At 29.2% G+C, this 13460-nt stretch overlaps 1 protein-coding gene across 20 annotated transcripts in view; it reads right to left on the bottom strand.

Moving 5' to 3' along the window:
* The window catches only part of LOC116431129 (G-protein coupled receptor Mth2), a 61154-nt gene that overhangs the window by 8507 nt on the left and 39187 nt on the right, over positions 1-13460 (bottom strand). For 19 of the 20 annotated variants that reach the window (XM_031986130.2, XM_031986129.2, XM_031986131.2 and 16 more), the window contains 3 exons: positions 11953-12179; positions 10605-10683; positions 901-1079 (listed from right to left, as the gene is read on the bottom strand). In XM_031986130.2, the coding sequence (XP_031841990.1) occupies positions 901-1079; positions 10605-10683; positions 11953-12179 (485 nt within the window). The remainder of the gene's footprint in view (positions 1-900; positions 1080-10604; positions 10684-11952; positions 12180-13460) is intronic. The other variant, XM_076374484.1, reaches the window with a different exon arrangement.

The raw sequence follows: 13460 nt of genomic DNA, 5'->3' as shown, positions 1-13460 counted from the left end.
ATGTGGCAACGCTGTGAAAGCTGCACGAAAAAGTTTTTTTTTCGGTACAGCGGCAGTGAGATAAGAAACACGAGCAAAACGAATATGAAAAAAGGATGTGATCTTATAGCAACGGCGAGTATAGACTCCGTAGCCGCCATTGTGAAAGGAATCATTTACGGATATAATGAAAACACTCAATAAACGAATTTTGTTTAGAATTAGAATTCTGTAGAATTAACACAATAACGTTGCATCTCTTTGTTTATTATAAAAAAGTTGAAAGCTCATTAAAATTCTTAATGAGATTGATCATGAGAGGAACTCAATATTAATGAATGTGTTGTAACAAATATCATTGGAATAAGTTTTGTTGTTCGATGAAAAAACTGGATGGTGTATTAATAAGAAAGAAAATGAGTTATTACAATTACTTTAGAGCTATCAAAACAACATAGTAAACGAACGATCTAGTATTATTTTATAGAGAGTTAATCATATACGTATCTCAAAAATTCATGAATACACGAAACAATTGCTGAAAAAGTATTTTCAAAAATAAACTTTATTTAATTATTGTAACTGGGTGGTTATTTAATAAATTATATCAAGAGAAATAAATATTTTAAGATAGATGAATTTCATTTTGACCAATTCACAAGGACACAAAAACGATGTCAAACAAAACGAAAATGTTATCGATTCATAAAACAAAAAATCAACTTTCTAAAGTTCGGCACGCACGTTTGAATATTTGTAACAACAATTAACATTCCTTTCTACTTATAAAATAAGTTAATTGAATATTAACATCAGAATGTTTTAGCTGCTATGAAATCTATAATATTCAGAATTATAAAAAATATTGAACTCCTGTCTTTAATATCTATCTAACTTTCGAATATTCATTTGTTTACTTACTTCTGAACCAGCATCTTGCTACCCCAAAGTTTGGTTTCATGGCTTCCCCTAAGAAAGATGTTCTGTCGCCCACGATACAAAATAGAGTGATGAACAACGCCAAACCCCATGCGTATATGGAATATAAAAGGAATCTTCTAGCATAAGAATGACCCCCGGTGACTTTTCCACGTAGCCTCCTGCAAAAGTACAAAATTTTTAAAACTGAACATAGCATTGCAAGTCATGCAATTATGCAAAATTATATTTAACCAGTTAAATATATATTCCAACGAAAAACTAAAGAAAACAAAGAAAAATTACACAGTTATCTGAAAAAATACATAATTTATCGTTGAAAAAATTAGTACCATTTTGCGTTTTAACATGACGTGTATATTCATCGAACGCAGTTAACTGGTTAAAGTGTAACCACAAATTAAAAAATTTTATAGAAGGAAAACTTGAGCGATGATAAACGTATGGCAAACATGTTATTTGCATGTTTGTCCTCCTCTCACTTCATTTTCTGACAAGAAAAACAATGCATCTAAACAAGCATTTTTTTTCATTTATAAATGCATATTTTATTATACGTATGTGTTTACGTATTTAAAAAATTAATATACCATGAGATATTTGAAGTTCTTAAATAAACGGTTCGATCGAAATGGTAAAATGTTTTAATATTTACAAATTTTTTTAAATCAAAACAAATACAAAAAAACGAAAATATAAGTTTTAAATGAAGTAGGAATGAATTTCTTGTATGATTAATTAAATTCGATGCATAACCCGACTTAATTACTTGATTCAATCAAAAAAAAATTGGAATAAATTCATACTTCCTTTAATACATTCAATGATCAATATTTCCAACTGAAATATACAATTGTCAAACACATTTCAAAATGAAATTCTCAATTCAACTGAAATATAATAGAAATTAATGATAAATGATAAAAATCTTCGATTAATAAATTAAAGTTTTTAATTATTAAATACGTTATTTAGTCATTCAGTCGGCAATTGGATGACTATATTAAACAAATAACTATGAAAATAAAATAAAGAAAAATCAATTATGCAAAATTTTCAGTACATTTCGATTAAATAGATTAATATCGACAATTGAGAATGATTCAATTAATATTAATAAGTTGTAAATGAAAATTAATTTCATCAATAAATTAATTTAATGTTTTGCCATCCTCGACGATCAATTTCCTTTAACAATAAGCAATAATCGGACAATTAAGTAAAAAATGTTACTTGATTGATAGCCAGTACTGTTATATACATATGATAATTAAAGAGAATTTTATGCATTCATACGATTTAGAAATGTGCGTAATATGAAGAAATAAACATTTAACTTTTAGTAAAACTTATTTATATTTGTAAAAAAATCTATATTATAATCCTCATAGAATGGCTACTTCCTTTTTTCGACTCTTTTTAATCTTTCTTTCGAATCTATTACCTTAGTATCCAGAATTGCTAACGTGTGAAGCTCGTAACCTAAAAATACTTTGCACAAATATACAATAGTTCTTTCATTTCCAGTATTTAGTCTATTCCTCATATCCGAGATGTTTCAATTGTTTACTGAGTAACAAAACGTTATTTATTTAAATAAATATGTTCAAAGAATCTGAGGAGTAAACATTGGTATGTATTTACATGGAAGTTCCAGAATTAATATTCAAATTCGGGCGATCGGTGACGCGCTTTCTCATTGACTTGTCGGATAGATGAGAAATAGGCTCGAAGAATCACATTTCTCGGTATACGTGGCCGAACGAATGCAAAATGTAATCTAAAATTGATCATAACCGTTCCTCAGAGTACAAAATTGGAAGACACATTGCGTTGAACAAATGCTATTGTTCTTCGAACCAACGCCAGATGAATGGAATCACATGAAACATTTTTTTCCACCAACCCATAAAGTATAAATCATTGTTTGAGTTTTTATATCGGCAAAGTTTCTATAAAAATAGTTTTTATAAAGGATTTAATGAATATATAGTAGAAAGTATAAAAAACAATGGGATTCGTCGTAATTGAATATTCTAATATAGAAATATTCTTTTAATTAAAAGTATTCGAAATAATTTTAAGCAATAAATATTGTCTTCTTGTATTACAGACATTTACGTACTACTGCTTTCACAAAAGTTTATATAATTTAATAGTGTTTATATAATTTAGTTTATATAATTTAAAACATGGGGTCTATAAATATTTAAACGAACTGACCATTTTTTTAACTCTATCTAAATAAATCAATTTTAATATCAAAGTCTAACTGTTCATATCCGTGTTGCTGACTCCCTTAGATACACATAATTCCTTAACTTTCTTGCACTGTTTAGATCAATTTAATAGAATTGTAAATGTTTCATTGTCATAGTATTTTGTTTATTCAAGAAACATGCCTTTCAATGAATATCGTATTTAACACAATTTAATTCACAAAATATTAATGTAAATACTATCTGAACAGTGCATAACAGTTAACACATTGAATGCCATGGGAATCACCAGTGACCCCTAACCAAATCGAATCACTATAGTTCACTCAATGATGATAATACGATGACATTCAGCCAGATAAACGTGCAACAATAATCATGCAATTCTATCAAATGATATAATATTATATTTTTTCATTCTGTGTAATTTACTTTATGAAATCGTACGGCATTCGACGTGTTAAATTAACAGTTGAGTCTACTATATTGCGACTGTATTTTAGTCATTGCAAGAAAATTCGTGATACGTATTCAAAAAATTGGAAACTCGATTCTTCTAAAATATCCGTCGATACCAAACACAAAAACAAGAGTTTGACGTCATTCATTCACCGATCAGTAGTCACACGCACATTCTCCTACGTAACGGACTTCGAGAAAATCAATTATCAATAAACAGATTGTTAAATATTAAAAATAGTATAAAACTGGTATTAAAAATAATTTTCTTTTATGTATTTAATGCTTTCAATTTTCTTGTTTTTTCCCAATATTTAAAACTCCTTAATAAACAGTTAATAAATATCTTTTAATAAATTGTGAATAAATATCTGAGGCTCTGGAAATTATATTATAAGAAATAAGTACCTATAGAACTTACTTCCATAAACTTTTATAATTTTACAATCGATTTACAAAGTATTATGTACATATCAATTCTCGAAGAATTCTTTATAACAAATTGTTTTGTTTTATGTTTGGTATAAAAAAAAAAAATGGTAAAAAACGTTTGAATTTAAAAATAATTTACAACTAATTAAATAAAAATTAATTCCTACATTTAATAGAAATGATAGAAATACAATACATATGCATTTCCAGGCAATTGAATATTTAGAGTATTGTCATTGTTAGAGATATGTAGGTATGTACATTTTAGATAGAATTTTTAAAATATTCCGCAGTATTCTTCATCGTAGAAAATTGTGAAATTCACCTAAAGGATACTCATACTGTAATGTTTTAAATTTAACTTCCGCGGGGGTGCTTACGAGAAAAGGCTAGGTAGAAGTTGTAAAATTTCATGACACACCGACTAGCTGGTAGAATCATCGAATTGCACGTAGAATTTCGACGTCCACCTGGCTAGGTTTAAATTTTATGATTTCTAAATTGAGCAGTGTGTTATCTTTAATATTGAGTCACCACATACAAAATGAAGATTCCTTCTGGTTCTTTTATTTTTTAAAATTAAGATAAACAAACCTTTTTTTGTCTAATTATAAATTATAAATATATAATATATAGATAATGAAAGAGAACATATTTTAAATTAAAAAAAGTTTCCTTTATTTCAATTTTTAAAAATAAAAATATAAGAAAACCATATTATTTATAGGACGATCCAATATATGTATATACAAAATGTTTCAATAATACAAAATGAAATTATCAAATAAAAAATTTTATTTCTAGGATAATCAACTTCAAAATTAATTTAGTACCTACGCATTTATATGTATAAACAATTGGTAAGTTACAGACAAACACAGTTGATTAATATTGAAAAATGATTAATTATTTGGAAGATAAAGTGTCACATAAAAAAAGATTAGTCTAGTCTATCATATTTATTTACTTCTTTATATAGAATAATTTTTTTCCAATTGTGCTGCGCTTTCGAAAACACGCTACAAGATGAAAAATGTTTAAACCTGGAGAGTTTAAGCATAGTCACAAAGCACAGCCGAGTCTCTTTTGCACTGACAAAGAGATGTTATAGTGAATGGACCATCGAATTTGGTTCAGAGAAAATATAAGTCGACCCCCATTCGATCATTGTGGGCAAAACTCGATATTTAGAAAGATATTTAATATTAAATTTTTCGGGACATACTTAAATATTTTACTACTGCATCAAGAGAGTAAATCCGTGTGAGATCAATATTTCTTTGCCTTCTCTTTTAATATACATATATTTTTTACTAGTTTTAAAATGTTTTGCTATGTTAAATTAATTTTTTCTTTTTTTTATTTTTCTATTTTATTGTAATTTAGTCTTTTCCACTTCTATTATTATTTACAATTGTTTAAAATTGTTTAGTATTATTTATTATTATTTACAACATTTAGGATGATACATTTCGTAAAAGCATGGAAAAGTATTTCTCGAAATCAAAAAAATTAAATGTTAAATGTTTTTATAATTATCGAGTTTTAACCAAAATGCCTGAATACGGGTCGGCTTATTTTTGCTCTAAATTAAACAAAGTTTCATTAAAATCGATGATCCACTTACTGTAACGTCTCCTTGTAAGTATCCATCAAAAATTCCTCAAGCACACAACAGACAGTTCTACACTGAATAATTTATATTAACTCTTGACTAATAAAATTTGCTACATATTTGAACTCCAAACGCATACACAAAACTATATTCTACAACGTTTTGCTGCAGTTAATAGCCATCGAACTGTCAAACAAGACAACTTTTCGAAGATAAGAGAAGCACAGGCGATCAACGTGACGGTTTCCCGAGTAGATCTATTTTCTCCCCATATTTACAAAAGCATCGATTAGAATAACGTCTTAGAAACACAAACTGTCACGCCGCATTGATGGTAAGCCGTGGCACATGCACCTCCGATAGCTTGTGATCATGCGTGCGATGATCCAAGACTGACAGAACAAAAAACTGAGTAGTCAACTTTACGAAATATTCACATCACATCGCAATTTATCTCCGTATAATTATGATAACTTGTCCTACATTGACTGATTAATTAAATCACAGAAAAAAATTATTTTTATTCTTCTTTTACGACGAAGTTCCAACAATTGTTGCTGAGATTCAGTATATAATTTTGAATTTAACTTTTATTTTATTTACTAACACTACAGATATCGATATATAGGGTGAACCAAATACGAACTATTTTCAGTATTAATTTAGGTTCCATTTCTAACCTCATAACAGATATGGATTTCATTTTATTTAGTTAACTGAAACAAGGAGTTTGATCATTTGAAATTTTTCTGAAATGATTATTACAAGATCGAAGAAGATCTTTCTCATTTCTGTTTAACGAAGTGGACTATGAATTTTTCTTTAAAGAATAAACAAGTTACAAGTCAATATTAGCCGAATTAATGAAACCTATCAGAATAAGAAATAATAGCATTTCATTAATAAAAGACATAAAGATGCTTTTGTTCTTTTAGAAATCACAACAGAAATTTGTATCGTATCTTAAATTATTCCCTTTAATACATTGACTGCCAAACAAACACTCGCCAAAACTCTATGTTAATATAAATACAGTTGAAGCAGTTTCCTTAAAGAAACAGAAACTTAAAAGTCGCGATTCTTTACAGCGTTTGTTCCATTGTCCTTCTCGTATCTCATCCAACAAAGTTTGGTTCGTTTCATACATCAACAAGAAAATATATTATGACACTAAAACTACCAGACAGGTCAAACTGATCCATCTCTGACTTCTACTCTTTTAGAATTATGAAAAAGATAACAGATGTTTCTTTGAGAAATCATTAAAGAAATGTATTTAGCAATACACAAACTGAATTGTAAACCAATTAAACTCTCAATAGCTGCACTGTTGGAGATGTGATATGGATTTCAATGAAGAAATTTCAAAAAGATCATATATTATAACAGCTCGGTAATTTTAGTATTAAGGTTCTGTGAGAATTGGTGTCACCAGAATTCAGATGAGGTGGCAGTAAAAATGTCATATTTATGAAACGAAGTCGATATATGTTGTTGTTTCAGAAAAACATTTTATAACAATTTATTTGGTTCACCTTCTAAAATTCATTTAATGTCCGTTAAGCTGTTGTTATTTTATTTATCGTTGAACATTTTTGCAAGTGGAGCGCATGCTACCTGGTGAAGTGAAACCTGCACATATCAATAGCGAAAAGCCGTGACAGCTATAAAATTTCCTGTAAATTCTGAATTCGTCACGTGTACTTTTCCTGTATGCAGAATTTCAATTCAGCTGTTTCAAGGAGCAGCAAACACGGGCTCGCGAATCGATAATTAAATTTCGTGCGCCGATATGTCAAGTGCCTAACGTTGATGAAATAAAGGAGGCGGTTTAATGCTCAACGTGCAACGAAAGCCTCAGTCTAAAGCAGATCCCTTCCCCTAATCATGCTTCGAGACAAAGAGGTGGTACTTCTTTCATCATTTCGTATTTTGTTTTTATAGAAATGTAAACGTGAAATTTGTAGGTCGCGAAATGAATGAAATGAATAATCAGTAAATGTTTGTTTCAGAATTATACGTAAACTATTGTAATAAATGGTTAATGTTGATTATGGAAGAAAGTTATTAACACTAGAATTACCGAACAAGTAAAAATAGTAGATTTTCTTTCGCCTTTATTGAAAAATTGTGTAATTCATGGTATAAATTATAAATTGAATTATACGATATACAATATATTATATGTTAGAAATATTCAAAATTATTTACATATAATATACTATTTACATTTTCCAGAAATACATTATACACTATAAAAAATGGGGAACGTCATTTATATTTGTATATAGTCATAGACAAAAAATATTTAATTTCATCAGAATCGATATTTTCATTACTAGTTTTAAACTACACTTTTATACAGATATAAAAAATGCATCTGCTGAAAGTTAAAATAATATTCATATTATTATCATGTTACATATTAAAAATTATGAATTTCACACAATTATTACTGAAGATAGTTTATAAATCTGAATAAATAATTATAAAATCAAGAATCTAAAATGGGCCATCTTAAATCGAATTTTAAAAAAATTGGAAATTGCATGACAACAGTATCAATCGAATTTCAAATTCTACCATTTTCACATTTTGCTATCGCATCGAAAAAGCCTCGAACAGAATCAGAAACTCGACACTGGGCAGCTATTGAATCGAAACTGCCGGAAGGTCGAAAAAGCAGAAGCAGAGAACCAAAAAACAAAAATCATGGGAATGCAGACACCACGCCGATGCCGTTAGTATCTAACGTAAACGGCAACGATCGAAATTGAAAATTCGTCAATGCTTGGCTTCAAAGTTTACATTAAACACCGCCCACCAATCACAGTTCTTGTTCCTGTCAGTGTTTCATCGTAGTTTTAACAACGAACCGTGTAATTTGGAAATTGAATCGCGATAAACAAATTACGTCGCACGCAGATAACCTGTCGAGATTATTGTTGTTAGCGCGAAACGCGATGATACGCTGGAATTAGCAACCGGATGCTGGAAGTTTGCTCTCGCGGTGAAACGGACCACGATCGAAATTCGTCAGGAAGCTCCTTCGCGTGTACACATGCGTGTATTTCAGTAAAACTGATTAATTCTTTTTGCTCCCGAACGTTACTCACAAAGAAAAGTATCGAACCCAGAAATTCAAGAAATGATGAAACTTTGTCTGCAAGTAAAGTAAGTCAAACCTAATACATTCCAATTTTTTTCGTTCCGAACTTCAGAAGCGTGGAACCACCTCTTCAAAATAATGCAAATTTTCCTTTCCGTGGATTATCTTGAAAACGGCAAGAGATAGGAAGAAAAAGTTTCAACAAAAAATACATTGTTCTTTCACGCCAATGAAACAATGTATTTTTCGTTTAAACTTTTTTCGCTATCTCTTACTGTTCTAAAGATCACCCATGGGTAAGAAAAATGTGTATTTTTTTGAAGGAGTGGTTTCACTCATTCAAAGTGAAGTTCGACATGAAAACAAAATTGCAATGTATTAGGATTGACTTACTATATTTATACACAAAGTTTCATAATTTTTTTAATTTCTAGGTTCGATATCTTTTCTTGTGAATTATTTCACTGTTCAACCATTTTTTGTCGATCCCGTATTTACCTTTATATAGATGCTTTATGCGCTCTGCACTTGTATCGATTGCCATTACCATACCAATTCTTATTTGTGACTAAAGATTTTTCTAAGTTTCAGTATAAATATTTTGAAAACCATATGTAGCATAAGAAGATAGCAATCCAATGTTATGATTTATGATATATCTGAATTGAAAGCGTCTTAAACAATGCAATTCAAAACTTTCATGTTTTAGATACTCCGCATTTTTCTTTCTTCCTCTTTCTAAAATTGCCTGTGAAAATGAATTACAGAAAATTTTTGAAAATGTCCCTTTGCTTGCATTACCTAACCCTTTGACAGTTGAACTATCACGTAAATCAAGCATTTATTAATTCTGCTTTCACAACTACTAAAACAACAAAGGTATTTTTATGAAAATTTACTAATTAAATTAATTTCTTAATGCGTCCATTACAACTGGAAATCTCAATAAAATCATAATTTTGATCAATTATTAAAAATCTGTTACACGTAGTGCCATATAATTTTAAATATTCAAATATTCCATAGAACGTTCTACGCAGATTTAAAGACTACAGAAAATGAAATTAAGATGAACAGAAGACACTTTCTCCGGCTACATCATCCATGCGACCTTTTACGCTGATGACACATAAAAAAATGCAACGAGTAAAGTACTTTCCGCGCAGTTCGTTGAAAAGTTTTACATAAAGACCATGCCTGATCTCGTGCCTCATTGAAAGGGTTAGCTTTTCCAACACTGGTGTAGTTAAGTCGCATTATAATTAATTTCTTTTCCATTACGGTCAATTTAAAATCGGCTCTAGTTTTACCTGTTGGTTCACTTTAATCTTAAGAATATAACAGGCCATATTTTACCCACATGCATACGTATTTTATTATTTCATCATTTACATAATTATTTTACTTATCTTTCAAATGTATATATCTGAAAAAATACCTATAACTGTAACCTTTACCAATTACCTTCGATTTAACTCATTCAACAGATTTCATTAAAAATTGTATTTCATAAAAGCAAGAAAGATATTTAATGAATTGCAAACATCCTCGGTTCAAGATTTACTAAATAATAAAATAAAAACTAAACAAAATGAATGACATTGCTAAGGGAATAGTTGCGAGATCTCCTTATTCGATTGGCTACGTGTTAACAATTGCTATACTTGAATTTACATTTATTGCACAATGGAATTCTCGAAAACATGGGTCTAAATAAAATAAAACGACCTTTATTGCGCGAGCACACTGCACGAATAAGTTTGCGACAAATAGCTATAATAAGGTGAATGAAGAAAGAGGTTGTTCGAGAGTGTCCTCCGAGAGGAAATTTCAATCGTTAGAAATAACTTACCCGAAAGTCCGCCATATATCGAAACACATGACGTTCAGCCAACAAAAAGCGGCGAGGAGCGAGAACAGCATCGTGTATCCTGAAAGCAGGAATAGGAGATTCGTTTAAATCCCACGAAGCGTGTACTTTATCATGCGCTGCAGAGCAGAAAGGGAATAACAATCGTGAACGACTTCGTTTGTTTGCGAATAAATAAAAACTGGAAAAACAATTTGCTGATGGCATAACGTATTCATAAACAGAAGTGTTTTTAGAAAAAGTGGGATATATGAATTTAAAATCACCACTGAATTTCAAATCAAAAGTTACATAGTTGCTTTGTATTGATCAATGTTAATAAGAAATTAAAGACAGATCGATAATTTATAATTTACGACTTGTTACCGTTTGTGATAAAAAATGTTTCGATATACTTTATGAAACGTATGGTTACAATGATCAAATTATATTGGAAAAACAAAATTCTCAAAATTAATATTGAAACCTCAAATATAATTGAATATTTTAATGAGATACTGTAATTTTGATGTATTATATGTGATACGTATTTGAAATGTGACTAGCAAGTTTCAACGATGTCTTCGTTTCGCATAAAACAGTGGAATTCTGAAAATAACTCACGAAGATGATGCGTACATACGTAATTGTATGCAATTTCGAACGACGAGTTGGATACGTAGCGTGTTTATTGATAGAAAAAGCAACACTCGCTTGCTGTGCACAGTTTTGTTTAATTGTGTAAAGAAAATTGAAACAAACAATGAGACATTTATTTTTCATTGGTCGAAAGTATTTGTAATGCTGATTTATAATTAGAATTCAATTTATTATAACATAATAGCGAGAAAATAGTATTCTTTCGAATCTTTTAATAGACAAGATTAATAAAACGTTCGAATGCATACGTTTTCATTGAAGAAAATTATTTCCCATTGCCTTCCGAACAATTCTCAGTATATAATTATTAAATGTATTCAGATAGTCAAATCGAGATAAAAAGTTACATCATAAGTATGTATGCTGATTACATGATTTTGTTATCAGTTACGTATATTCTGTTACATCACATAATCACGTAATCGTTATATCATGTCGGAAATTAAAATATATTTCTAATATAATAATAATTTTCACAAGAAAACTAAATATTTGTTACACGAAAAGAAAAAATTCTTCGGAAAGAATCAAATAATTGTAAATAATATTAATTATTATTAATAATAACATATACATATAAAACGTTTTTATTTATTAATTGCTTATTTTAATAAAGATTGTTTTATATACATATAAAACAATTTCGATATTTTCAAAAAGGTTAAAGTTAAATAATGAAGCAATAACATACCTATTGCAGCACAATATGCGGTTTCAGTAGGGTTTTCGGAAGCCCGGACCGGTGGTGTCACCCACGGTATTATGGCAAGACAAATATAAGACAACAGTAGACTCCCAGCATGACACATTAAAGTTTTTCCATGTAGGTTTTGAAGGGAAGGTAAATAAATGTATACTAGCAGCGTCAAAAGCAAAAAGACACAACTTACTCCTTCTAGAAGGCTATTGATTGTATATCTGAAAATAGGAAAAGTATTATTATATGAATTTTCGAATTGTTTATGAATAACTTGTATCTTTCTTATATCTCCGATACATTCTTTACCATAATTAAATTTTTTGGATTATAATTTAATAATTATCATGAAACTTATAAATTTCTGTTACAGGTAGATCTCGGTTAATACTAATTCAAATAATGTGATATTCGATTTAGTTCGAATCATAAAATGTTACCAGGGCACATTTAATGTGAACAAACATTCAGTTAATGCGAGGATTTAGTTCACTGGACCTCTTTCATCGAAACAACCTCTTGTAAAAGAATCGAAACATGCAAATTAACAGAGTCTTGGACAAAGTAATTGCTGCAGGTTTATCATCACACATACAAGGATATGGCGAGGCAAGATACAGGGCAATCGACACTATTAAAATATTTTGTACAATAATAAACATATTTACTTTGATTACAAATTAATAAAATACATATGGAAAGATACATTTAGAAATTGTTATTGCTTTCCTTTAACCAGAATTAATTCTTATATTTAAAGTATTTGAATAGTACAAATTCGAATACTGTAATCAATATCTGGATTCAGTATTCGCATTAATCAAGACTCACTGTAATAATTATCTATTATTCGTTTTGTAACCGCTTATTGCTGAATAATATTCTATATGATTTAGAAATAAAAATTTAATGATTGTTGTATTATTTAACATCTACTGTATATAGGTTAATATAATTAAAATTTTTTTATTATAGAAAATTATGATACATTCCGATGTATAATTATAACAAAAGTAGTATTCTGTTCTATTACTCAGAAAATAGACATATACAATGAAAATGGTAATAATTTTGAGAACGTGACCTCTTAGGCTATTCTTAGATTAGATTTAAACGTAACTCAAATTCAATGAGGACTCACGTAATTATTTATGCCAAACGATCGTGGATTTACCCATAATACTAACCCACTTCGTTGCTAATCTTTGCTCACAAATAGATCAAGATGTTCTAAATGTATCTTTGAAAAAATGATGTTTCCCGAAATCATTCGAACACATGAAAACGTAAAATGTTACAACCTCGAAGATAAAGTAAACTGTCGGAGCTAGCGATTTATTTTGAAAAACTTTATGCTTCAAGGAAAAAGTAAGATTGTTTCACTAGAAATTATCATTCACCTAACTTTTTCAATTAATCAAGTTTCAATTTAATTAACCTAATTATTCAAAATAAACATAAAAAAGTTACAAAAGCACAGATTAGAAATTACGCTGCGTACA

Source organism: Nomia melanderi, chromosome 2 (assembly GCF_051020985.1).
Source record: "Nomia melanderi isolate GNS246 chromosome 2, iyNomMela1, whole genome shotgun sequence".
Lineage (NCBI taxonomy): Eukaryota > Metazoa > Arthropoda > Insecta > Hymenoptera > Halictidae > Nomia > Nomia melanderi.
The sequence above is the reverse complement of the archived record's forward strand: the minus strand, read 5'-3'. Positions and strand labels throughout refer to the sequence as shown.